The sequence below is a fragment of the Simochromis diagramma genome, unplaced genomic scaffold, assembly GCF_900408965.1.
Source record: "Simochromis diagramma unplaced genomic scaffold, fSimDia1.1 OVJJ01000685.1, whole genome shotgun sequence".
NCBI lineage: Eukaryota > Metazoa > Chordata > Actinopteri > Cichliformes > Cichlidae > Simochromis > Simochromis diagramma.
In genome coordinates, this window is record NW_024387477.1 from 15562221 (window position 1) to 15587306 (window position 25086).

General features: G+C 39.6%; 1 protein-coding gene across 11 annotated transcripts in view; it reads left to right on the forward strand.

Annotated features, from left to right (window-relative positions):
- The first annotated feature begins 2180 nt into the window (after nt 1–2180).
- The window catches only part of map7d3 (MAP7 domain containing 3), a 28400-nt gene continuing 5494 nt past the window's right edge, over nt 2181–25086 (forward strand). The window contains exons 1-13 of one of the 11 annotated variants that reach the window (XM_040015883.1): nt 2181–2314; nt 13782–13883; nt 14219–14299; nt 14586–14749; nt 15016–15127; nt 15570–15653; nt 16607–16714; nt 17450–17551; nt 17957–18055; nt 19811–19936; nt 21734–21873; nt 23797–23924; nt 24019–24236. In XM_040015883.1, coding sequence (XP_039871817.1) covers nt 2269–2314; nt 13782–13883; nt 14219–14299; nt 14586–14749; nt 15016–15127; nt 15570–15653; nt 16607–16714; nt 17450–17551; nt 17957–18055; nt 19811–19936; nt 21734–21873; nt 23797–23924; nt 24019–24236 — 1510 coding nt within the window. In that variant the 5' untranslated portion in view covers nt 2181–2268. The remainder of the gene's footprint in view (nt 2315–13781; nt 13884–14218; nt 14300–14585; nt 14750–15015; nt 15128–15569; nt 15654–16606; nt 16715–17449; nt 17552–17956; nt 18056–19810; nt 19937–21733; nt 21874–23796; nt 23925–24018; nt 24237–25086) is intronic. The other 10 variants (XM_040015884.1, XM_040015886.1, XM_040015887.1 and 7 more) reach the window with 10 other exon arrangements.

Sequence of the window (25086 nt, forward strand, 5' to 3'; positions counted from 1 at the left end):
AAGGGTCCTTTTTTAAAAGTTTTTAAAGTTTTCTATCAGGATGAGTTCAGTGTGGTACGCCACTGATTTTACTTGTACTGTGCTGATGTTGTGCAGGACAGAGGATTGAGATGCTCGACTACGACTCAGTTCAGGACTTGTCTATCCTGCTTGACTCTGCTGACAACATCAAAGCTCTAAGGAGACTGGCACAGTCTTTGGGTGTTCCACCGCAGATCATCCCTCATATCCGAGGCTTCCAGGAACTTTTTCAGTACCTGCGGACCTCCACCTACACATTGCTGCCCCAGTTGGCCCAGGCTGCTGCACTCTTGCCTAATTCTGAAGTTGTCAAGAGGATACACAGAGCTGTGGTAAAACAATAATGTCTTAAAGATCCAGAGGGTGGCAAATGTTGTAGAGACTTTCTGCTCTTTTTTGCAGGACTCTCACCAGATCATTCAGTCAATCTAACACCTACCATTGAGACATAAAAGCATGACATTTAATTAAAGGAACATTTTTTGAGTGAAATGATGCATTGGTGTATTAATGGGAATAAAATCATACCAGATTACTGACTTTTCTGAGGTTCTCGTCTTCAGTCGAATATATATATTTAATAGATCATGTACTGTAACAACGCAGTGAGAAAAGTATTTATTTCTCAGTTGAGTGTTAGATATCCAGGTCACTGCAAAGGCACCCTACGTGCTGTGTTATTTCCTGTTTACCATGTAAAATGATGAGCAGCCCTCTGGCTAAAGCATGTGAGACAGACCAGGACAGAGGATGCAGTGTTCACGGTAAGTGAAAGAACTGAGAGCCCTGAGAAATTGTGTTATTCGCTCACTGGGAGAAGTTTGCCAACTTACCAGCTTCCCAGATCTCTAGATCTTCAGAGTCTTCGGAGCATTAGTTTGGGTGAGTATTCAGTCTTTTCCATCACTACTCTCCAAATCCATCTCAAAAGCAAATGGTAAACACAACTTCAGTCAAGTTTGAAGTCTTTTTTTTCTAATCTGAAAACAACAAGAAACTCCAAAACCTGGATAAAATAATCTACATCATTAACAAACTATGCTTAACGGGGACTTTTTCTCTTTCATTCAATTGGTCGCTATTTTAGTCATTGCCTCTAAAACCTAATACCTGAATACCTTGGAATTCTCACCAGCTCTTGTGGATAAACTTTACATTTATCAGCATGCAGCAAGTACCCATATGAACGCTAGGTGACGTCCTCGCATCTGTAATTGGAAACGTAATCTGTAAGTATTGGCGCCCCACATCCCCCGCCTCCACACCACGATCGTCTGGTAAAAAGATGAGGCACTAAATATTATTTTTTAAAATAAACTCTAAAACCATCAACGTTATAAAGTTACCGTCCAATCTCATTGGTTGTCCTTACCAGAGCATCTTTAATATCGTGTCCCTTCTTCTTTTGTTGGTTCTGTTGTGCCAACAAGTGATTTCCGATGTTTCTCTCTCTGTTTTTTTTTAAATTATCTTTATACGTCTAATAGCTTTGTTTGGTAAACAGTTTGCCCCATTTCAATGATCTGGATAGAACTGTGATGTTATATGTGTTGCAGTCTCTGATGTCCTCTGGATTTGTCTTAAAAAATACATTTTTATCTTCAATGCGACTTTTTACCTGTATACTTCAGCTTTTATCTTGCAACAGAAATGTTGTTTCTGACTCAAACTGACTTGATATTATTCATTAGAGTATGTATTTAAACGGTTGTAACTGAGGTGTTGGCCTATAATCTATGAAAGATATGTCCAAAATATCTGTCATGAATTATATCAAGTTATTCTAAACCACAAGCAACAATCCTGTCTCAGGGTAGAACCTGTAATCAGTTTTTTGGCAAAGTGAGTTTTATATATCCTTCATTTATCCAGGTAAAACGTCTCACTGACACTAAAATGTTTCATTGACATTAAAAAAAAAAAGTTTGTTTGTTTTTTTGGCCAAGAGGGCAGTTGGAGTTAAAACAAATATATTATAGGGTCCATAACGATATTCAAAGTGGACAACGGGACTAGATTCATTATCTTGTAGGTAGAATAACGTAGAGTGGTAAAGATACTTGCATATCGCTGACTACATCGGAAGTCACTTTTTGTTACGACACTGTTCAAAGTGAGACATCCTGATTTGTTCGCCCTATCTTTGATGTCCACGTCCCCGTGGTGTCCGAGTCCTACCGGCTGCGCTGGGTTACGCGCCTTTGCTTTAGAAAAAAAAAAAACACACAGAAGGAAAACTTCATAGAAATGGCGGAGGGTGCTTCGACTCTCAAGGGCTTGAGAGCCCAAATGGGTAAGAAATATGTTGGCAGTTGTGTCTATTTGTGAACCGCTTGTGTCTTAAGGTGTTGCACTGACTTTCTAACATTTGCAGTCAACTGCCGCCTCTGACCGGGTTGTTTGAGCGGTCAGCTTTTCTAGCTAGTAACGTTAGCTCGCTGCCCGGTTATGAGCCGAGTATGGACGCGGAAAATATCTGCAACTTCTTCCCACATTAAAAGTTACACGTTTGGTTGATTTTGTTAGCTGATGGTTGTGCTGATAACTTTTAAGGGAAGCAAATGGACTGTTCTAACTCGCTGTAAGTTAAATGCGTGCAGTTAACGTTCAGCTAAAGCTGCAACTATACGTCTTGCACCCTGAGACCCGGTTGATATGCCACTACTTCTGCATTGTCACCTTTCACGCAAATTAATAACGTTGTACAGGAAAGTGGTTTTATGTGAGTATATCGGAGTAGATAGGCGTCCTCTAAATTCTTTGTAAACTAAGCTAGCTTCTGTGTAACTGGTAAAAATAGTACTGGTTTGGATGTCGTTGCTCTTCGCTCCCAGAATCCTGTCAAACGTGGTCTTCTGTTGATCTTTGTCAGGAAGCTTTTTCTGATCGGGTCATGCATTTTCTAATAGCGGCGAGCTGATTTGATGCCCAGTACAGAAACCAGCAGGCAATTTATTTTCTCCGCCCGTGGATCAGGCGGTTCATAGTGTATCAGCAGTTTTGTAGCTTCCTGCTTGAAACTCATCTTATCTTATGTTAAGTGATCTCTTCCCTCTCCCACATTCATTGTCCCACATTCATGCTTATTTGCTGACATATGGCATAACCCCCTTAGCGCTCCAGGGAGGGCAACTATAACAATGTCTGACCTGAATTTCAGATAAAGCTGCACTGTCAAACTGTCAAACGCTGAGCCCTGAGCTCTCTCAGGACTGTGTAGCTGTTTTTCCTTAAATGCTTAGATGCACTGATACCATAGTTTTGGTTGGACCAGCAGCCATGTGTCGCCCACTGTTCTGTTAAGCAAAATGCACATTGGCCTTTTGGAGATTGCACTATGTACAAGCTGAAGTCTATCAGTGGGGCCATCCAGATTTGGACGTGGATGTTTACTGTGTTTGTATCTGCCTGTATCAATGCATGGTTTGTTATGGCTGGCTGAGCAGTCAAGCCTTTTGTTTTCCTGTTTTAAAAAACAAAACTGTTTTAGCGTAAAAGGGGTTTTCTACATACCCAGATTGGGTGTAGGCATGTTTTACTCCTGGCAACAAATGGATCACATTCTAGTGCCGTTCTTCTTCCTGTTTTCTTTCATTTTTCCATTCAGTGTTTTCAGTCTGGCCCTCAGTTCTGTGGTGGGTTTTTTTGGTGGTTTTTTTTTTTTCTTTTAATGAATATTTCTACCAAGTTTAGAGGTATGCGTTTGTGTCCTAGGCTTTATGAGGAGTTAAAACATGTCTTCAGCAAAAGTCCTTCAGCCTTCAGTCAAAGTGGAGGACTGACAATAATAAAATAATGCTAGGAATCTAGCTCATGTACATGGTCATTTCCACAAGAATGTGAGAAAGGAGAAAAGTACCCTGCTATTATGAAGCGAGATCACACTGCTGCAAGTAACACTGCAAGGTTGTCCGGATCCTGGCTTAACACATGCTGCAGCAGAATTAAAAGCATGAGAAGTATTTCTGAACTGGGTTAGATTTAACCAAAGGAGGAAATGAACCACCCTCAATTTTGATGTGTAGCTTCTTGGATCTGTACACTTAACTCTGGTTGTGTAGCAGAAGTGCCCCATCTTTTGATTTTTACCTCTTAAAATGATTGAGAGGATGTGTTACATTTTCCACACTCATGTATGCACGTACCAAATGATTTGAATAGCAAAACATGCTAATTTGTATAGACTATAACTAACCTTAGACTAACCCCAGGGTAGTTTAGTTCATGAGGCGTTAGTTTGTATGTTTATATATTGTTGGTACTTCATTTTATGTTATCTAACACTAATATTTCCATCTCCACAAAGACAGATTCTCTACCAGCTTTGGTGAGCTGGGATAGCTTACGGACAAATTTCCAAATTGTCCCCTCTTGAAAGTCTTTGAATAGAAAGTTTTTGTGTCTTTGGGCAACATGTCAGAGCTTATTTCAACATGGTTCTCGACCTACACACAGCAACAAAGACCAAACGCATGAATAAAGGGTTCAAGAGATGTTACACAACAAGTAAATGTCAGATATTCAGGGATTTTGGCTCTTCCACCACAGAAAAATTACAAAAAGTCATGGATTAATTTATCTAATAATAAACATATTCTTGCTTATCAAAGGAGAAAAATAACAAAATGTATAGACTTCAAAAAGCTAACACATGCTCTTTGCTTTCAATGTCTGCACATCAATGGTGCTGATGTGGATAGTCACTCTTCAAATAGTCATGAAATGTATAATATTTATGTATATATTTATATTTTCTGCTTTTTTTTAAGCTTAACCCTATAGGACTGAAAAATAACACAACACTATAGGATATGAGGAGTATATAATTATTAAAAATAGTGGATGTGAGAATGATTAAATTTGTTGATGTTTATTTTTTCTGTGCAAGACAAAATGGTCCACTTAGAGCAGGAGACTCTCTTGGAAAGTTGTCATCATCATCCTGCTGGTACTACAAATAGCCTGGGCTTACCTTTACATGAGTAGGTCTTGGTAATCCCATAGAAGATTTAGTGTGTTTGTGCGTGCGTGTTTCTTAGGCATCTATCAGCTGTGTCATCCATCCTGAAATTTTGTGTTGGTTGGCTCATTCTGTTGGTAACCTTTCAGTCAAATATGATAATTTTCTGAATTTTTGAAAAAATAAAATTAATTGAAAAAAATAAAGTAATCAGTGGTTCAGGTTCATGTTTGCCTGCATATTTGCATCTGATAGTGATCAATTGGAATTACAAGGCCATGTAGTCAATATCAAATGTTAATCCACCCTTATATTTAGCAACGTAGGCACTTCCTGTGCAGCAAGCTATTTAGTTGCACCATGCTGCAGGGCACAATAAAGAGTGCAGTTGAAAGGAACCATGGAAAGAAAACCCTGATCCACTGATCTGACTCTTGTGTGTCCACTATACTAATATGTGATGGAAGTTGTAAAAACATGTCTTATGAGCATTCTTGTTGTTAAGAGAACTAGCATTTGCCTCAGACTGTTATGATACAAGGCTGACTGGCCTGTTTCCTGTTTCATGTTTTGTTTGGGCTGCAGAGCTGGGTCATTATCAGCCCCCCTGGTGGTCTTTACTGATGCCACAATAATCCATCAGGAGAAGGCAAATCATATTCAGTCGACAAGTATATCTGCTCTTTCTAATGCTAGAGATTCAGCATCACAACAGAAGTGCAGATTTATATTAAATGTTTGTAATATGTTACAGAGTAGGCAGTGCAGTGGAGTGGTGGCTGGTAGTGTTATGTCACAGCAAGGTTTGAAGCCAGCATGTTGTCTTTCTGTGTGGAGTTTGCATGTTCTCCCACAGTCTAAAGACATGCATAGGGATCGTTTAACTGGTGTGAGTGTGAGTGGTTGTCTGTGTTAACCCGGCAACAGATTGGTGATCTATCCAGGGCATATCCTGCTTCTGACAGCTGGGATAGGCTCTATCCCCCCACCCCCTAAGTGTTAAGCATTAGATTAATTACCAGCTAAAATTCACAACTTTAGACTTTATGATTGGTGTTTTTGGAAATTGAATATTATCTGCAGTTTTTTTGCTTGTTGGTTGTTTTTTTTTGTTTTGTTTTGTTTTTTTTGTTCCACATTTTCAGCTACCGGTGATTCTTGCTCAGAACATCTGCAGTTATCAATTCCTCTCCAAACAATTGAGGAAAACATCACTCTGAAAATATATAATCTATCAAACAGAGTTTAAACAAGCAGTCATCCACAGCTTTTATCTCTTGCATGTGCCGTTTGAGACAGCTCATCAGCATTCTTCTGGTTTTGGCCTGATAATGGTCATCCCAGAAAACGCTGATACATTATCAACTTTAACTCGTTTTTGAACTCTCAAATTGCAAAGAGATTTGAAAGTTCAAAGAGTTACAACAAAGCATTTCAGATAGTGTAAAGAGGATTGTGTAATATATAACATATATATATATATACAGGGAGTGCAGAATTATTAGGCAAGTTGTATTTTTGAGGAATATTTTATTATTGAACAACAACCATGTTCTCAGTGAACCCAAAAAACTCATTAATATCAAAGCTGAATGTTTTTGGAAGTAGTTTTTAGTTTGTTTTTAGTTTTAGCTATTTTAGGGGGATATCTGTGTGTGCAGGTGACTATTACTGTGCATAATTATTAGGCAACTTAACAAAAAACAAATATATACCCATTTCAATTATTTATTTTTACCAGTGAAACCAATATAACATCTCCACATTCACAAATATACATTTCTGACATTCAAAAACAAAACAAAAACAAATCAGCGACCAATATAGCCACCTTTCTTTGCAAGGACACTCAAAAGCCTGCCATCCATGGATTCTGTCAGTGTTTTGATCTGTTCACCATCAACATTGCGTGCAGCAGCAACCACAGCCTCCCAGACACTGTTCAGAGAGGTGTACTGTTTTCCCTCCTTGTAAATCTCACATTTGATGATGGACCACAGGTTCTCAATGGGGTTCAGATCAGGGTGAACAAGGAGGCCATGTCATTAGTTTTTCTTCTTTTATACCCTTTCTTGCCAGCCACGCTGTGGAGTACTTGGACGCGTGTGATGGAGCGTTGTCCTGCATGAAAATCATGTTTTTCTTGAAGGATGCAGACTTCTTCCTGTACCACTGCTTGAAGAAGGTGTCTTCCAGAAACTGGCAGTAGGACTGGGAGTTGAGCTTGACTCCATCCTCAACCCGAAAAGGCCCCACAAGCTCATCTTTGATGATACCAGCCCAAACCAGTACTCCACCTCCACCTTGCTGGCGTCTGAGTCGGACTGGAGCTCTCTGCCCTTTACCAATCCAGCCACGGGCCCATCCATCTGGCCCATCAAGACTCACTCTCATTTCATCAGTCCATAAAACCTTAGAAAAACCAGTCTTGAGATATTTCTTGGCCCAGTCTTGACGTTTCAGCTTGTGTGTCTTGTTCAGTGGTGGTCGTCTTTCAGCCTTTCTTACCTTGGCCATGTCTCTGAGTATTGCACACCTTGTGCTTTTGGGCACTCCAGTGATGTTGCAGCTCTGAAATATGGCCAAACTGGTGGCAAGTGGCATCTTGGCAGCTGCACGCTTGACTTTTCTCAGTTCATGGGCAGTTATTTTGCGCCTTGGTTTTTCCACACGCTTCTTGCGACCCTGTTGACTATTTTGAATGAAACGCTTGATTGTTCGATGATCACGCTTCAGAAGCTTTGCAATTTTGAGACTGCTGCATCCCTCTGCAAGATATCTCACTGTTTTTGACTTTTCTGAGCCTGTCAAGTCCTTCTTTTGACCCATTTTGCCAAAGGAAAGGACGTTGCCTAATAATTATGCACACCTGATATAGGGTGTTGATGTCATTAGACCACACCCCTTCTCATTACAGAGATGCACATCACCTAATATGCTTAATTGGTAGTAGGCTTTCGAGCCTATACAGCTTGGAGTAAGACAACATGCATGAAGAGGATGATGTGGACAAAATACTCATTTGCCTAATAATTCTGCACTCCCTGTATACACATACTTTTGCATTAAAGTAAGTGAATCTATGACTAAATGAACTTGTAAACCCTGGCTCACAAGATTCGATATGTTTAAAATGCTTCCCTGGTGACTGTTAGAAAAGTTTAAACTTACAAGAAGGACTCCAAAAATATTTTAATCAAGTTATTTACATGTTTGTTGATTGCCATCAATACTCATGTATTACAATAATAAGAATGATGATAATAATAATGATAATAATGATGATAGTTATACTTTGACAATGAATGCTAAAGATGAGTCCAGTAGCTTACTTGGTTATGTAGGATTTATGTGCCATCCATTTAGATGGGTTCAGAAATGTCATGCAAATATTTCTGTAACCCAATGCAGACTCGTCACGGGGCGACTGCTTTTACTGCCTCACATTCTGAGCGAGGAAAAAAAACATGCTCCGTCTCATGTCTTTAAGGTTTTGCTGAATCGTGGTGTAGCAGGGATGATGTATGTTAATGTGTGCAAATCTCCATAGTGATGGAGGGATGAGTGAGTGCCTCTGATTGGCTCTTTTCATTTCTATGAGCACACCTGGCTCTCTTGAGGTCTGTTGGGAAAACAGTGTCTCTTCTCGCAATCTCATGAAAGCACTTTAATCAACACATGAATGTGTCTGATAGCAGAGATTTGTCTCATTTTATTCCAAGATGCATCTCTTGCTTGGATGTATTTATATATATTTTGCTTATTCCTTAAAACTGCAGTCACTACTACTGTGACTGTGGAAGCCAAAAACCCAGTAAAAATTTATTTTACAGGTGATTATGCTGCATGCTAGTAGACTTCTTTTTTTTTTTTTTTTTTTTTTTTTAGCTTAACAGCTGCTGCCTCCTCAGTTTGCACTTTCTGTCATACTTCCCTCTTTGCAGACAGTACAGTTTCCTGAAATTACAATCTTGAAGTATGAAACCTACTACAGAATGACCAAGGTCAAACTTCATGCTTGGATTAGCAGCTAAATTGTTTACATTGTTTTATATAAATATAGCATTTCATCACCCGCTTTATAAACGTATCCTTATTCTGCTGCAGTTTGTTATATCACCACCATTTCATTAACTGTTAATAAAAACACTTTAAATTGCAAATTACAAATTTGATATGATTTGACACTGAGTCCTGAGTGAGTCTTCAGGCTTGGTTTGTTTCTCTTTGTTGTAGCTATGACTCATCTAATTTCTGAGTCAGTACGATCCTTGATACAGGCATAAGCATGAATGAGAAGCACTTCACCTGTCCTTGCTGTCTGTAACTTAATATCTATCTTATCTTGTGACGGTGTACCCCATTGTTTTTTTTCTGATTTTTCACTCTAATAGGGAAAAATATGTTGATTGTAGAGTTATAGAGGTTTCATCAGTGTCCAGTCATCCATATTTTAGACACTAGTAACCAAACATATAATGTAAACTCCTATAACTTTAATAAAGATTTTCTATTACTGTATTCCTTGTGGAATTGTATGATTGCCAAGTATTTGTTGCCTAATGACAAAAAAATAGTGACTGATAAGTAATTTATGAATCCTCTGTCTATTTACGAGTAATCTGCTACGTGTTGTGTGACAGCAAAACTGTTTAAAGTGCAGTCAAATCTTTCGTCATTTATTGATTTCTCCAAATGGAATGAAGAGGAGAGTCTGAGTACAAAAGTGAAGTGACTTGTAAACATCCAGCTGTACACTTCGACCCTTCATAAACGTCTCTGACTGGAGAGCATTGAGGTTGTCGTTTGGATAATTGGTGCATCAACCTGACAGGTCTAATTTCCTTTGCTTCACTGGGGTAAACAATTTCTAGTAAGTCAACAGTTCTTACTGCTAAATTTGGCACTGTTGCATTGTGTAAGAAGGGTCCATTGTCTTCTCTGCCTTACAGAGTAAGGTAATACTTGTAGAGTTGATTTCTATACAAGGAGAACATGCTACACTCGGAAAACCATTCAGTGTCCATGGTGGGTGAGTGGTTTGCTCATAGCAACCTGGTGAAAAGCTTTGTTTTCTTAAATTCAATCTCTCTGGGGCTGCTTCTTTTAAAGCTGTCTATAGTATATGTTACCCTGGTGGCAAATAATGTGGGATTATGAGGGTTGTGAGAATTCAGTGAGCATAGACTGTTTGAGGTGCTGGTGCGTGGCCTGTCATGATGATGCTTTGCATAGCTCAAATACTGATTGGTTCAAAAGTTGTCTAAAACTGGAAAGAGAATAATAGCTGAGTTGATCACAAAGAGGAAGAAAAGCAAAAACACATCAAAGATAAAAAACAACACATGGAAAGCACAGATAATGCGTGCAGGGGACAGTTTTCATTCTTTTTTAACAACCAGTTTTACTTCAGTATCAGTACCGAATAGTTCATTGTATCTTATGACTTCTGTCTTCTCAGCAGCATAGGGTTAAACAACAGGGCCAACAACAGCACAAAGACAACTGAGAGTAGCCCACATTTACCGGTTGTTCCAAGTATTTTGACAGTACGCCACATGATGGCTACAGCATGTAGACGTAGGTTTGCAAAGCTCTGTGTAGGACGGGCAGTGATTCAGTCATGGAGGTTTTGAGTGTGAAGCAATCTGAGTAGCATTAAACTTGACAATGGGTTCCTCAACCCATGCATTCATCTGGGTAGCAGCCGGCAGTTAATAATTGAAAAATTGTGCGTTTAAATTACTATTTGTAATACATAGAAGACGGTAAAGACCAGCATCTTGCTTTATCCACCAACTAAATGAAAATAGATTTAGAATAAGGACACATGATTCATGTTAACATGGGAAAATAAATACTGGATTTGCTTGATGGTATCATTGTTTTTTTGTTTTTTTTAATTCAAAGAAAAAGTACTGTGCTTTTCGCATGAGCAGTCTAACAAGATCAGGAACATTTTTTCTTCAGTCACTTAGAATACCTTTGTGCGACAACAGTGTTGCTTCCTTAAACAGTTATTGGCTCTATTTATCCTATTGCACCACTTGGACAATCATTTTTATAAGGTCCCAGTTTGTTAGTACTTAAGGAGCTCCTTTGCAACAAGAAATCTCCAGAGCTTTCTTAATATCTCCAGCATTTTAACTTTATTATGACATTAGTCATATGAGATAAATTGCTTGTGTTAAAACCTGGAGAGAGAGTCTTTTCTGGATCTTTTTTAAAAAGCATATGAAAAGTTGTTTTCATAATAGAAAATATATATTTTTAAGATTAACAATAGGATTGCTTAGTTGCAATGGAGACTGTGAGATGCTTTCACAGTCACAGGACTATCATTTTGCTCTTTGTCAGCATTTATATAATGCCAACAAGAAGGGAAGAAACTGGTAACTGATACCACAGCTCATAAAGCTTGATCATGTCCTTCATGTGCTTCCTTCCTGACTTTCTGTCCTTTAACCATACTTTTTTTTTTTTTTTTTATGAATAGTTTTGGCTGAAGAAAGGACTATTGACCCTGCGATAGTTTGATGGGAGAGCTGATCTTCTCTTGGAGTTAGACTTTTTATAGGACAGACTGCACGCACATCAACTGTTAAAGCAATGATTGTGTTTTTGGGTACATGTGGAAATTAGTCATCAGTTGGTTTTATGTTTTCTGGATATTTTTATATGAAATTTTGTACACCTGTGGGCGCACATGCTGTATACCAGGAAGCTAACAAGGGCTTTATTCTACTTTATCATTGAAGCTTGTCACAGAAAGCACTGTATGAATAACTACACAGCTGACCACAAACATGGTTGAATAACTGGATTGTTGTATAGCTTCAGATCTATTAGATCTCTCCAGATTTACCATTCATATGGAAAGCAAACAAAACAGAACAAAAAACAACTTATTCAAATTGTTTTGGTTTGAACTAATGGTTTAAACAGACTGTACTTGCTGTGCTTTGGGCCTTAGTATTGCCCCCTTGTAAGGTGCTTGCATGCCATCAAGCTCAACTTTTAGATCAATGTCTTGGCCAAGGACCCTTTGCTATCTAAAATAGACCTCCGAACAGACTAAGACAAAGCAACCAAAAACTGTTCTGTTATTTGAACATCTTTTGAGAGATAAGTGCCAAATCTTAGCCAAAACGTAACTGGTATTTAACAAACATTTGGATGTTTACCAGTGGAAGCCGTATTCCCTGCAAGGTACTGCTGACATGTCCAGAGTTTCCTGTTGCTGGATAAGTGATTAGGAATACAAGTGTGGGGTTTTTTTTGTTTTGTTTTTTTCTTTGTGTGTGTCGTGGAAACAAATACAATTTGTATAACATTAGTCTTTTGGTCCCTCATCACACTGTCTTTTAATTGATACTGGGCTGCCACAAACGATTATTTTGATAGTCGACTAGTCACAGATTATTTTTGCGATTAGTCGACTAATCAGATCATCATCCATTGGAGTAAAACGTACAGCTTATTGCACCAGCAGCATCTGCTCTTATATAACTATCATTAGCTTACAGCTTTAAGTGTTTAAGGTATGTGCTAACTAAACATAAAGACAAGATGATAGTTTATTAAATTTTAATGAAATTTGCAGATTGTTTCGGTGAAGTTTAATAAACTCCTTGCTATCTAAAATATAACAGGACACTGGAGTAAATTCTCGAGCATCTCACACTTCTGATAACCAGTTGTCTTCTTGACGTTTATTCAGCTGTGCAAAAACTATAACTTTAATCTCAGCCAAACCGATTTACTCAGGAACAAATAAAATACTAAAAAAAGCCAAATAATGACATTTTGAAGTTATCTAAGTGACTTATATATATTTAACCTGAGTAGCGAAAGACGGCGTTGGGTTTGAAAACGATTTGCCGGGAGTCCGGTGTTCTCACGGCTCTAGTGACCTTGCCCCCGGCTAGCTATCGAGCTAGTGGGTAACAGACGTCTCCGAAAACGTCGGAGCGCTTTTGAAAATATGTGGTGTCTTGATAAACTGAGCAGATATTTGAGGTTTATACAGTTACATTCTCGCCTGAAAATATGTTAAACGTTTATTTTGTGACCCAGAAAGAATAATAAGAGTAACATTAAAACTAACTAGCTGCCGCCATTGTTGTAAACTGAGCTGGGCTGCGCTATGAATTCTGGGACACAGCTTCTTCTTCTTCGGGGTTTAACGGCAGCTGGCATCCTTGTACTTGCAGTGCTGCCATCTTCTGTTTCAGTCCGTTATTACACTCTTAAATCCTGCTACTTATTCCTGCGTCTTTTATGAGCTTACAAAGCTTCAAACGACGCGTCGACTATTAAATCAGTCGTCGACGATTTTGATAGTCGACGTAATCGTGACTAGTCGACTAATCGTGGCAGCCCTAATTGATACAAATCAAATCATTTGAATTTCTGAATCTGGAGTTTTTATACCCATGATCCAAACTGGAAATGACAGATTAAAAGTGGCCACTCCCTTTTGTAAAAGGCCATCTTTAAAATGGTAGTGAACGATGCACTTATTCGGTCCAAATCTCACCACACCAGCGTAATTCTCCCACAATTCTCAATGTGGAATCAGAGATGGTGGAAGTATAACACGACATTGTGGGTCCACCTTTTATGCAGACATCAGATCGGTGCTGTTACTGTGTCTACTGTTGGCTTTAAAAGCGCAACAGTGTTGCATTGCTACCTCTTTCTGCCTTGCATACACTTTATGCAGAATAGGCAAAATAGTGGCACATTATTCCTGCCTTGAACAAGCTGTGTAAAAGGACTTGTTTGTTCTCTCATTCAGCTGCAGCTGCACAGGCACAAGCCGAGGAAAGGCGCAGCTTGGCGGGAAACAGCCCAGGACCTACAAATAACACACCAGCTAAACCTCAGGGGTGCAGGCCAGGTAAATGACACTACATCTTGACACAGAATCAAACTGGTTATTACAGATATTACCCTCTCGTGAGGTTATTGTCGTCCATAATCTGAAACATTAGATGCAACTCCCAATCCTTTTCTGCCATCCTCTCAGTGTGGCTTAATGCAGGTAAATCTTAGTCATCACCTTATTACCGTAACAGTTGACAAAGCTCATTAATGAGTCACATGCACACATCTGCCTGCCTGATACAAAGCCTTTGTTACGCTATGCTGCATTGTAATCCACCATCAAGTTATATGTGTAAGTATTCATGCACATGCTTTACCTATAAACCACATATGCACGTGTGCCTGCAGTTCTTGACGGTGCCACACTTAGAACAGACGACAGACTGCGGGTGGCAAAAGAGAGACGTGAGGAGGCAGAGAGACAACAGGGTAAGAGGATAACCCCAGTTTTGGGATTAAGATATTTTAGCCAAAGAGCTACAGTAAATACTCAAATAATCTGATATTGAGTTTATTAAATGAGCAATGGTTTTATTCATTTTAAACAAAAATACCTAACAATTGGATATAGCTGTTAGCTGCAACCCACCAATAGAAATCTTTCATTTACTTAGTTTGGTCTTACTAATATGTTAATTCAGTACAAATACAAAAAACAAAAAAACAACAACATACTGACGAGTGATTTCTTTGTACCGCATGCTCATATTGCCAGCTTTACGAGAATCTCAGATCATGGAGCGGGAGCGCAAGGCCAAGCTGCAAGTGGAGCGTCAGATGGAAGAGCGTCAGAAAAAGGTTGAGGAACAGCGAAGGAAGGAGGAGCAGAAAAGATTGGCTGTGGAGCAGAAGAGGAAGCAGAAACAGGAAGAAGAAAAGGTAGCTTCAACACGGGTGGAAGCAGAGTAATGTGATCTACTCAGCAGCGCTCACTGCTGCTCAGCTGACATTTGTGACTAAAAGAATCTAATTTACATAAGAACACAGCTTACACTGTTTTTCTTCATATTTTTAAAGGACCATCACCGCGCAGTTGCCCATGAATTGTAATACAGTTATGAAAGCTACAGATCATCTTCTGTTTGTTTTGTTTTAGGCTCAAATGTTAGTCAGCTGCAAATGACTTGCATTTTTTCCCTCCTCAGGAGCACTATGAGGCAGTGATGAGACGGACGTTGGAGCGTAGTCAGCAAGTCGAGCAGAGGCAGAAAAGATGGTCTTGGGGAGGACTGTCCACAGACTCAGATGGACGAACAGGTACTTTAGTTCGTCCTTGATAGTTCACAGTGTATTGTGTGCTACACCACAGCTGGGATGAAATTTGGCCTAAATCTGAAAGCTGTTCATTGCAGTTTTATTTATTGTTTTATTTTCCAGCAGCTAATGCAAACAACAGATAAAACCAGTTGAGTCGTAGGCAGTTAGTTTACCCACATCACAGCATTCTTGCTTGTTGTCTGATCAAAGCCCTCTCAGACGGCCTCTCAGCCCTCATTTGACCGTGTCCGCCAGAAAATCAAACCAGTCCGGTGTATGTGATGATAGTCCGGTGTTCAGATGATAATCTGAACAGTGGGTGTCAAGCGAAGGATGATGACTATCAGCCATTTCTAACCTTCATCTCTTTCACTTATTTGAAGGATATGTCATGATGTCATATGTTTTATCGCTCTTTCCTGAGAGCTGTCTTTTCCCACAGGAGATTCTGATGCCAGTGCCTCATCTCCAGTAACTATAGTTATCTCCTCTCCCTCACCAGAAAAGCCACCAAGGAGTCATCAAGGTTTTGTTTGTTAATATTTAATTCACTGGTGTAGATTCACAGCATGGGTAGTCACTGGCTCTCCAAATGCACTGGCAATGCTTCCTCCCAACACCTTTGTTTCCGCCAACCTCATGCAGTTTTTTGTTTGTGTTATTTTACTAATATTTTTTTCTTTAGAGCCTTTGAGCTATAGGTTTGGTTACTGGTCACTTTTTCCATTGTTGTTTTTGACATTGTAACTAATCAACAAATTTTTATATACCCAATACATTTTTTTGCAAAGGCAGTCAACCTATCCTTAATGCTCTGAAGCTGCCTTAACTGACATGTGTATGGACACAGCTTATAATCATAAGAACTAGAAAATCTATATTAAAAAAACCCCACAGGCCTGAAGTAAGGACATGAATGCAAATCGTTTTTAATATTTAAGGATTTTAAATGTAAAAGCCATTTTATTCCTGAATTCTGGCTGTAATTGCTCATTCCTATTGTTGTGCATTTCAAGATCACATGGGTGACTTTGCAATAATTCCTCTTTGAATGGTATTCCAAGAAAGCACTATTGTATCTGGCACAGACAATATGTTTATGCTCTGCTCTTGGAGGGATTCAACATAAACATTTTTTGTTTACTAACTAACAGCAATGCCTGATTCTCAAATCACAGTGGCTGTGTTTTGATATTTATGCTTATGGCATGTACTGTTGTCGATTCGGTGTGTTGCTGAATGCCCATTTTGTTAGTAGCACGATAGCATGATCAATTAAGTTAATAGGAAAATTCATCCCCAAAGACAAATATAGTTTGTGTCCTTTTATTTCAGGTGTATTAACTTATAGCCCTTTGCCTGTTGGAGGTATTGAAATACAGCAGATCATTTTACTCCCTTTTGTAAACCTAAATTCCCTCCCTTTTGCCTCCGGTTTAAATCCCGCCTCCCGTGTCTGTCTTTCCTCCTCCCTCTTAGTGGACAAGCGCTCCACATCCACCACAAACCTGAAACAGCCGCCTGAGGCTGGCATCAGCAAACGCCTATCCTCCTCATCTGCCACCCTCCTCAAATCGCCTGACAAACGTAAGTCTCCTCGCCTCCCTCCCTCCCCTCCTTCCTCCCTGCTTCCATCCTACCCAGTGCTGCAACTTAACCAACAAAAGTGTTTTGTTTTTTTGTGTGTGTGAGAATATTTATGAATGAGCTTTTTCAGGTATTGTACCATTTCTGAAATGGAACAAACTGAATGAACTCTGACCCCTCTCCTTTTTCATATCCAGGGTTTAACAGACTCACTGATGCAGAGAGGGATTGGTAAAACTGCTTTAATCTGTTTCTCATTCCTGATTCCAGATACTGCCCAGTTCTTCTGCATACATTCACTGCATCTCTTCGGATTCATTAATCAGTAAATAGTTTTAAGGGCTGCTGAGCACCAAACGATGATGTTCATGAATATTCTCTTGTATTATAGAGAGCTGTCACTCTTCTGTTACAATATACTCAATCCTGTTTTGATTCACATAGAATATAGTAGAAGTGTACAAAAAAAAAATCATGAAACGGGTATTTGATTTCTACAGGAAATAATCAATGCAGATGGGTGAATCACATCTCTTCACAGCCTCTTCAGGCTGACAGTGTCATTTTTATTTTCCTTTTCAGCATAACTGGTTTCTCTTTACTTCTCAGCTTGTTTCATAATAAATTATGCCACCACTCTGAATACAATATATGAATTAATTCCAAAATGTTGTGTACCAGTTACAAGCTAGTCTCGTTATTTCACCTTTGGGTTATTTCATCATTGTCCCTCAGGTGTTAAGCCAAGGAGTTCATCTTGTAACCGGTTACCTAGCAATGCCAATGCTGATCAGGCCAGTAAGGAAGACGACAAAAAGCTTCAGGTGGAACAGACAGGTGCAAAAGATCCCCTCTTCATCTCGCATGATACTTTAATAACCAATATTGTGTTAAATACACAATTTGTCAAAATAATGCATTATTTATTAAATACTCAGCTGTGTCTGAAGATTTGCTTATTGCTTGTTATTTTGTTGAAACACTTAAAGAGGCTAAAAGTAGCATTACAATAGTCAGCTCTGATTTAGGGAGAATGAGCTAGTGTGATCAGATGGAAAAGTTGAAGCTCGTCTTTGTATCAAGGCTTCATCTCTTAAACTGGGGCATCAGCTGCTGTCAGCCTTAACCCGGTGACTCACATAAAGCAAAACAAAGTGCACATGACTTGTAGACTTTCTTAAGGGTTTCCTTGTTGACTCCCCCAGTGCCTGCTTGGCTATAACTCCACTCTCATGTTCCCAGGCCGTTCTGTGAAGAAGAGAAGTTCCTCCCTTACGCGAGTAAGTCTGGGCAGAGCACAGACCCCTGCAAAGCCTGATAAGGGGACAACGGATGATCAAGGTGGCTAGCATGAACAATCAGCATGCAACACTCATGCATCTGTCTTTAAATAATAAGCATGTGGCTCTGATGCTACTTCATCATTCTGAATCCTCTTGTATTTTTAAATCCTTAACAACGCTGACTGCTGCTAAGAGCTTTTAGGGATAATAAATCTCATTTATCTCCTTTCAGACTTATGAAGTTCAAGGTTTTTTTTTTTTTTTATGCTGGATCTTCTTGCTGCATATGGCCTTTTTTTCCATTCATGTTCTCATTTGCCTAAATGCTCATTTACACCCATGTCAGATGCAGTTTTCTCTACACTGCCAGTTGTCTTTGATTTTCTGGGAATGTTATGCTTGTTCCATCAGTCCTTTAACCTTTTTGCTGTCTTGACCTAGCTGATGCTGCTCTACGTCACATTTCTCACTGGAAGTGAAGCTTGTTTTAACCCCCTTTGTATTTTATTTTTTTATCTTTTCATTTTTTCAAGTGTTCACTAAGGAAGTGTCTGTTGTGTGCTCTGCTTGGACTAACACTGTGTATTGTTTTGTTGTCACAAAGTGTTGATTGTTTTCTCCCTCCGACATGACGTCATAGGTGGATTTAAGTCACTCGTGCTTCATTGCGGTGTGTGTCCGTGCCATCCCAACTTAGCAGCCACAGAGCACACAAATGACCTAAGCAAATCACTGTACTCTGTGTGTTGCTATTAACAACCAGTGCTTTTATTTGTTCCGTAGCCAAACCAGTCTCTTTGTATGTATGAAACTAAAGAAAAAAGCTCTTGTCCTCTATTCATGTATGTTCTGTGTGTTTAATCTGAGCAGTAGCACAACACATAAGCTGTCTTCCATACTGAATCAGCATTTTAGAGTTTAAATAGTTTTTTTTTCATAATTCTACCCTTATTACAAAAATAACTACAGAAATTATGACCTGGATATAGAGTAGGAAACGGCAGGAAGTCATGTCGTCAGCCTCAACGGGCAGCCACTAAATGATTAACAAAAATCAGGTCTGTCAACAACACATGTCTCCTCAGGAAGGGGCTATAAAAGGAAGTGAGAATCTAGAATCTCCTTTTGAAGAGCTAACATTTAGGTACATGTAGCAGAAACAACCTATTATAAGCTCCAAATATTTCTCAGTTGCATTTTTTTTATTTTTTTTAAGTATCAGCAGCAGCCTTAATGGGGAATTTTCTTAGTGTCTTAGCTAGTGTGCTTTTAGAAGGGCTGTAGTCATCCTCTTTCTTTGCAGGAATAATTTGGACCGTTTGTTCTCTTTCCACAATAGAGAACATTGCACAGCATTAGATGTAGCACTGTAATAGACATGGTCACTGGTCTTTTGTTTATTCTTCTCTTCTTCTTACCCAGTATTATTCTTCTGATTGCTTTAAAGTCATTTCATAATTTGTTTTTCCCTTCAGCAAATCCTAAGGAACCATTACTTTGATGAGCTTTTCACTAATCACCTACCAGGCAAACTCTTTTATCAGTCTCAGTACTTTTCCACGGTCACCTTATGTACTGTCTTTTATTGAGTATCCTTCTTTAACTCTATATTTATGAAAGTATAAAGACAGTTTATAAGGAACCTATCTAAGACGAGAGCCATTACCTTTGGTTCTGTATGTTGATTCTCTTGTTAAATCACATGGTGAACTTTGTTTCTTTACTTTTATTCCCCATTCTCATCCACTCTTTCTATCTTGGCCTTTACATTCTCTTGCTTTTTTCCGGTGATCTGTTTTTTTCGGACGTGTAGCTCGCAGGCCACTGGCCACTACTGTGGATGGAGGGGTCCTTAGTCGCCTGCTCACACCCACCCAGGCCTCACTAGCTAGGAGCAAGAGCGCTGCCGCCCTGTCCGCTGAAGGAACAGATGCCCCAGGTAACCTCCGCTTAGGAGACCCTGAAAGAGAGGAAAGTTGGCCAGGGACAGACCTGGTTACCCTCTCGTTTCATCAGTAAAAAGTCAACCTAGGTATTCCCATTATCAGTTAACTAGATAATTTCATTCCACTGCCCAGATGCACTTTTGGACTTTTCAAAGTGATTGGTCGCTTCAGAGTTTTGACTGCAGTTGTAGTGATCAAATGTTAACGTGTGCACAGTAATTAATTATAATAAATAGTATGAGAAAGTGTATTTACATTCTAACAAATAAACTGACATACTCACACACGTTTAGTTTATATGCATTTCCAAATCTGATACAATCAGTTGTTGTGTGCTGAGCTGAGCTGGGCTGTGCAGGGCAGTCTTGGTCAGGAGCATTTCTCTGCCTCAGAGTAGCTTCAGGGTCCACACTAGGAGATTTACTCTAAGCTGCTTACCTATTGGTTCTTGTTACATCAAAGTAGGTCTGTTGTGCCATTCCATGAGTTCTCATAGTGAGGCATAATATGTGTTGATATTGTGGATGCTTTAAAGCATCCTGTGTGGGTTTTTATGTCGCCCTCGATGACTGATATGCCTTAATGTGAATAAGTTTTTTGCTGTGGTGGTAATGATCAATTGCTCTATAGTGGTTGACAGCCTGCAATGATTAACATAGAACCACAGTAATGAATACCTCTTTTTTTCCCTGGTTGACTGTGTGTTTTTATAGGTAGGAAGGGGAGTGTACTGTAAAGCACTTCAAAGCTGCAGCTGTATTTCTAGTGTTGGTTTTAGGCTGTGGCGTTTATTGAGTATTGAGTGGCCATTACAAACCTGTTAGAAGGTATAGATCCTCTGCTAAGTATAGCCCCAGTAGAAGCATGACTCATCCACATTAGCAGCAGCTCTTTACAGGGTAGGTTTCATAGTCATTGCTGCGGCGCAGTATAAACTCTGAATGAATTTAGTGAACAGGCTGTGGCAGGGAGAGTTCTTTGGGTCTTGGGATTATGATGGTTAATCCCTCAATCTGACACAGCAAGCTAATGCACAGCACCATTTCCTCTTCTAACTGCAGGCTAGACTTAACCTAATTGCTAAAGACAGTGTGTTAGAGCCTTTGCCATTACAGTGTTATAGTTATTTCTCAGTCCTGTCCTGAAACTTGAAAGGTCGGCCTCTCTCTGATTAGGAACAGTTACAGCATGACAAAAGAAAGGCATATTACTCATTACTCATACTCTAGTTACTGTACTCGAACACAGCAAGCAGTGCTATTTACATTCACTATGTGTTTAATGTACTAATAAATCTGTGTGATTTTTGTGTGTGTGCAGTGTCAGTGTGTGTTCTACTTTGGTGGTGGTAGGTTTTACATAATGTGTGTTGTGCTGTGCTGTGCTTATGGTGCCCGGTGTTTAGATTTGTTCATGTTGTATCCAGAAGCTGCAGGGTTTTTGGGTTTTTCGCCACATTGTTGCTCCCTGCTTGTTATGTGTCTCCAGTAATTTCCAGCCCGTCCGGAGTTTCAGAAATTAAGCTATTCCCTGCGTAATGAGCTATATCTAACAAGTGGCTTTTTTGTTTTTTTTTGTGCTCTCTCTCCTTACAAAAACATTTCATTTCTTCCATCCATCATTCTCCCTTCCTCATTCCTTCTTTCCCCAACCTTACCTCTGTATTCCCCCTCTTTTCTTAATCATTCACTCCTTTTGCTTTTTGCTGCTTTGCTGCCCAATTTGGTCGCTTATCACTCCTCCCATTGGTTGTGCTCCCATGGTCCTGCGATGACTGTGTCCTTTACCAGAGTGTCACCTGTGTCCTCGCTCAGCCTCTGCCAGCCCATTGCACCCACCCCGTGGTCCAGTGCGCAGCCGCAGCAGCGACCGACAGAAGAGCAGCATGACCACATCTGTGTCAGCCGATGGAGCCCTGGACCCTTCGATGGTATGAACACCTTCGTTTTAATAACTGAACTTAGCTTTTAATCGTTGATCTCAATTTTAAAAATGTTCTCATGTCAGAAAACTGAAAAATAATGTTCGATTTGTTTAGTATCACTTTGCATTTGCTGGTGGAGTAACCTGGATGTGGGGCTTTAGCTGGCATCTCCTAATCCATATCCAAATTTCCGAGTGATCATAGACACATTTAGGTTACACATTTGGTTGTGACTATAAGAACGACAGAGTATGTTATTCTGCTCATAGAAGATGTGCTTGAAATAATTTAATGGAGTTTTGATTATATTATATAATTAAAAAACCCATGTGTAGCAAAGCTATGGTTTTATTTCTGTGGGAAAGTTGTTCAATTTTGTTTGGAAATCATGGACAGAAAAAGAGGGAGCACAGCAAGTAGTGCTATCTACAGTGACTGTGTGTTTAGTGTACTAATAAATCTGTGTGATATTTGTGTGTGCAGTGTTAGTGTTTGTTCTACTGTGGTGGTGGCAGGTTTTATGTAGTCTGTGCTGTGCTTGGTGTTCATATTTGTTCATGTTGTATCCAGAAGCTGCAGGGAGTTGACAGAAGATGAAAACTTTCCTACATTAAAATTTGTGCAACAAACAGAGTGGCATGGGAAAAAAATTGCCCCCTTCCTGATTTATTAGTGAGTCGTCAATGCACATTTGGAGTATTTGTGATAGGTCGCACACTCTTGGGAAGGTGTAGAGGTTTCTTTATTTGTGGATAATGGCTCTTGCTGTGGTTCACCGGAGTCCCAAAGCCTTAGAAATGACTTTGCAACCCTTTCCAGACTGATAGTTGTCAATAACTTTCTTTCTCGGCTGTTTCTTTAGATCGCAGCGCTGTGTGTTGCTTTTCGAAATTTATTAGCCCACTTTATTTTATTAGACAGTTTCTATTTAAATGATTTCTTGGTTCAGCAGCTCTGACATATTAAGCATGCCTGGGTGTAGTTAGAGAAAATAAACTCAGGTTTCCATAAATGTGATTAATTACAGTCAACTCATCATTTAAAGGAGGGTGGGTTACTTTTTCCACATAGAGCCAGTTAGGTTTGGATAACTAACCAGTGATCTCTGTCTAATATTAGAATTTGTTTGATCTGAAACATTTAAGTAAGACAAATACGCAAAAAATGCTTTTTCATGTCACTGTATATGCATATATCCTGCTACATTTGCCTGTCAAAGTACTTCTGCAGGATGCTAACCATAGGGAAATGTTACTCATGCAGCTGCTCTTTGGACTTTGCTGGTCACTCATTTAAACATGGGCAAAATTTCATACTGCTGATGCTTGAGGGTCTTATCTGTATGGTCTCACTTGTTGGTCTGCCGTGCCTGGTTCTCTTTCAACCTGGCTTTCTTCCTCCTTCTCTGTGGTTGTGAAGGGCTTCATTGTCATAGTATGAAACAAAGGGATTCACAGTGGCCCGATTATGGACAAATCAGGCCATGCAAAGCAGACCCCACCCAGACCGTGGGACCCAATGTCAGAAGCCTCTGACTTTTCTCACCATCATGTTATCATCTCTCCTTAAGATGTACTGAATGGATAATGTGGATAATTGGAATTCAAAGACTTCTAATTGTATTACATCTCAATACAAACCAGTAATTGTTTTAAAGTTAATTTTCAAGACCTGCAGCAAAAGTAATCTGCAAAGATTTGTAGTGAAAGAGTACGGTGAGGAGTTTGTTACAAAGTAAAAGCTTTTTTGGGGGGGGAATCAGTTAAATTCATCACTAAAGTGCTTTGTTTTTCAATATGTTCTATAAATATTTCATAATACACAAAGGATTTTGTGGGAATTGGTTTTACGTTCTTGGAATAACCCTATTTGAGAGTGGTTTCATTAATACTGTCTCCACTTGTGTCCTTTTTTTTTGTGAAATTACAGAAAGATAAGAAGTTAACATCACCTGTGGGGCAACGTCCTGCCTCCCCATCCACTCCAGGTCGGCACCGTTCGCCATCGCCTGCCCCCAGTCCAGGTCCGAAGAGGACTCCTTCGCCTTCAGCACCCAAGTAAGACTCCTACACAGGATTTGTTATGAAACACATGCATTTTCATTTGGTTTTAAGTCAGAAAATAAGATGGCACACACAATTTCTTCTGCAGGCAAAGCCCTAAGATGCGCCCAGCCTCTCCAGGCGCAATGAAACAACGCCCACCGTCTCCTCAGCCTGCATCAACCAAACCCCCACCCATCCAGAAGCCTCTCGCTCCAGCAGGACCACCAACCTTACGAAAGAGGAACTCCAAGTCCAAAGATCTATGTCCTGTTCAAGCTGTGGCTCAACAGTCCTCTGATTCCAGCAAGACCAAAGACAAAGATGGTGAGCAGTTAACAGAGAAAGATTGCTTTATGTACTGTGACTTAACAGCTATTGTCACCTGACAGTCAGTAGCAGTATTTGCCAAGACTGTTCATTATCCTGCAAACCAGGATGTTTGTTCACTGTATTCAGACATACATTTCATTTCAGCCAGTAAAGCAGGACAAGATGATATCTTTGTAAACCAAACTAAGTCTTAAGTCACTAAGTTAAAATGTTTTCGGCTAATGTACTGCAGCACGTCTAGTTCCAGGTGATTACCTCCAGGTCATAATGACATATCCCTTTTTTTTCAAAAATGTTGCTTCTGCAAAAAGACTGTTTGTCCTGCACGTAGTTATTGGCACATGCTTCATTGACTGCATTCAGAGGAAACTGCAAACAGAGTTTGTGCTTTAAGCACAAGGGAATCACAATCACTGAACATGGTTTTATAACATGTCATTTTATTTTAGTAGACACACCATTATTGGGATTGTGTTTACATATTGCAATAAATCTCGGTGAAGCAGAAAGGTAGCGTTGATCACCTGGAGTCGCATGCTTTAGACATTTGGATTTGCTGTTTCTTCTGCCACCTCCTGGCAGGGAAAATGGTTTTCATATGGATTTACATGCAACCAGATATCCACTGTGTGTTAAAAGCTCTAAAAGCATGGTCCAGTTTAGGTTGCACATTTATTTTTAGGAGTGTATGAACGGCGTTTACCCTGTGTCTGCTGAGATAGGCTCCCCAATGGCTGTTTTATGAGACGTTAAGAAAATGGAAGGATGGGTTTATTCAACAGTCCAGCTGATAGATTTGTCACATTGCTTACTATGGCTTAATACACCCAAAACACAAATGGAT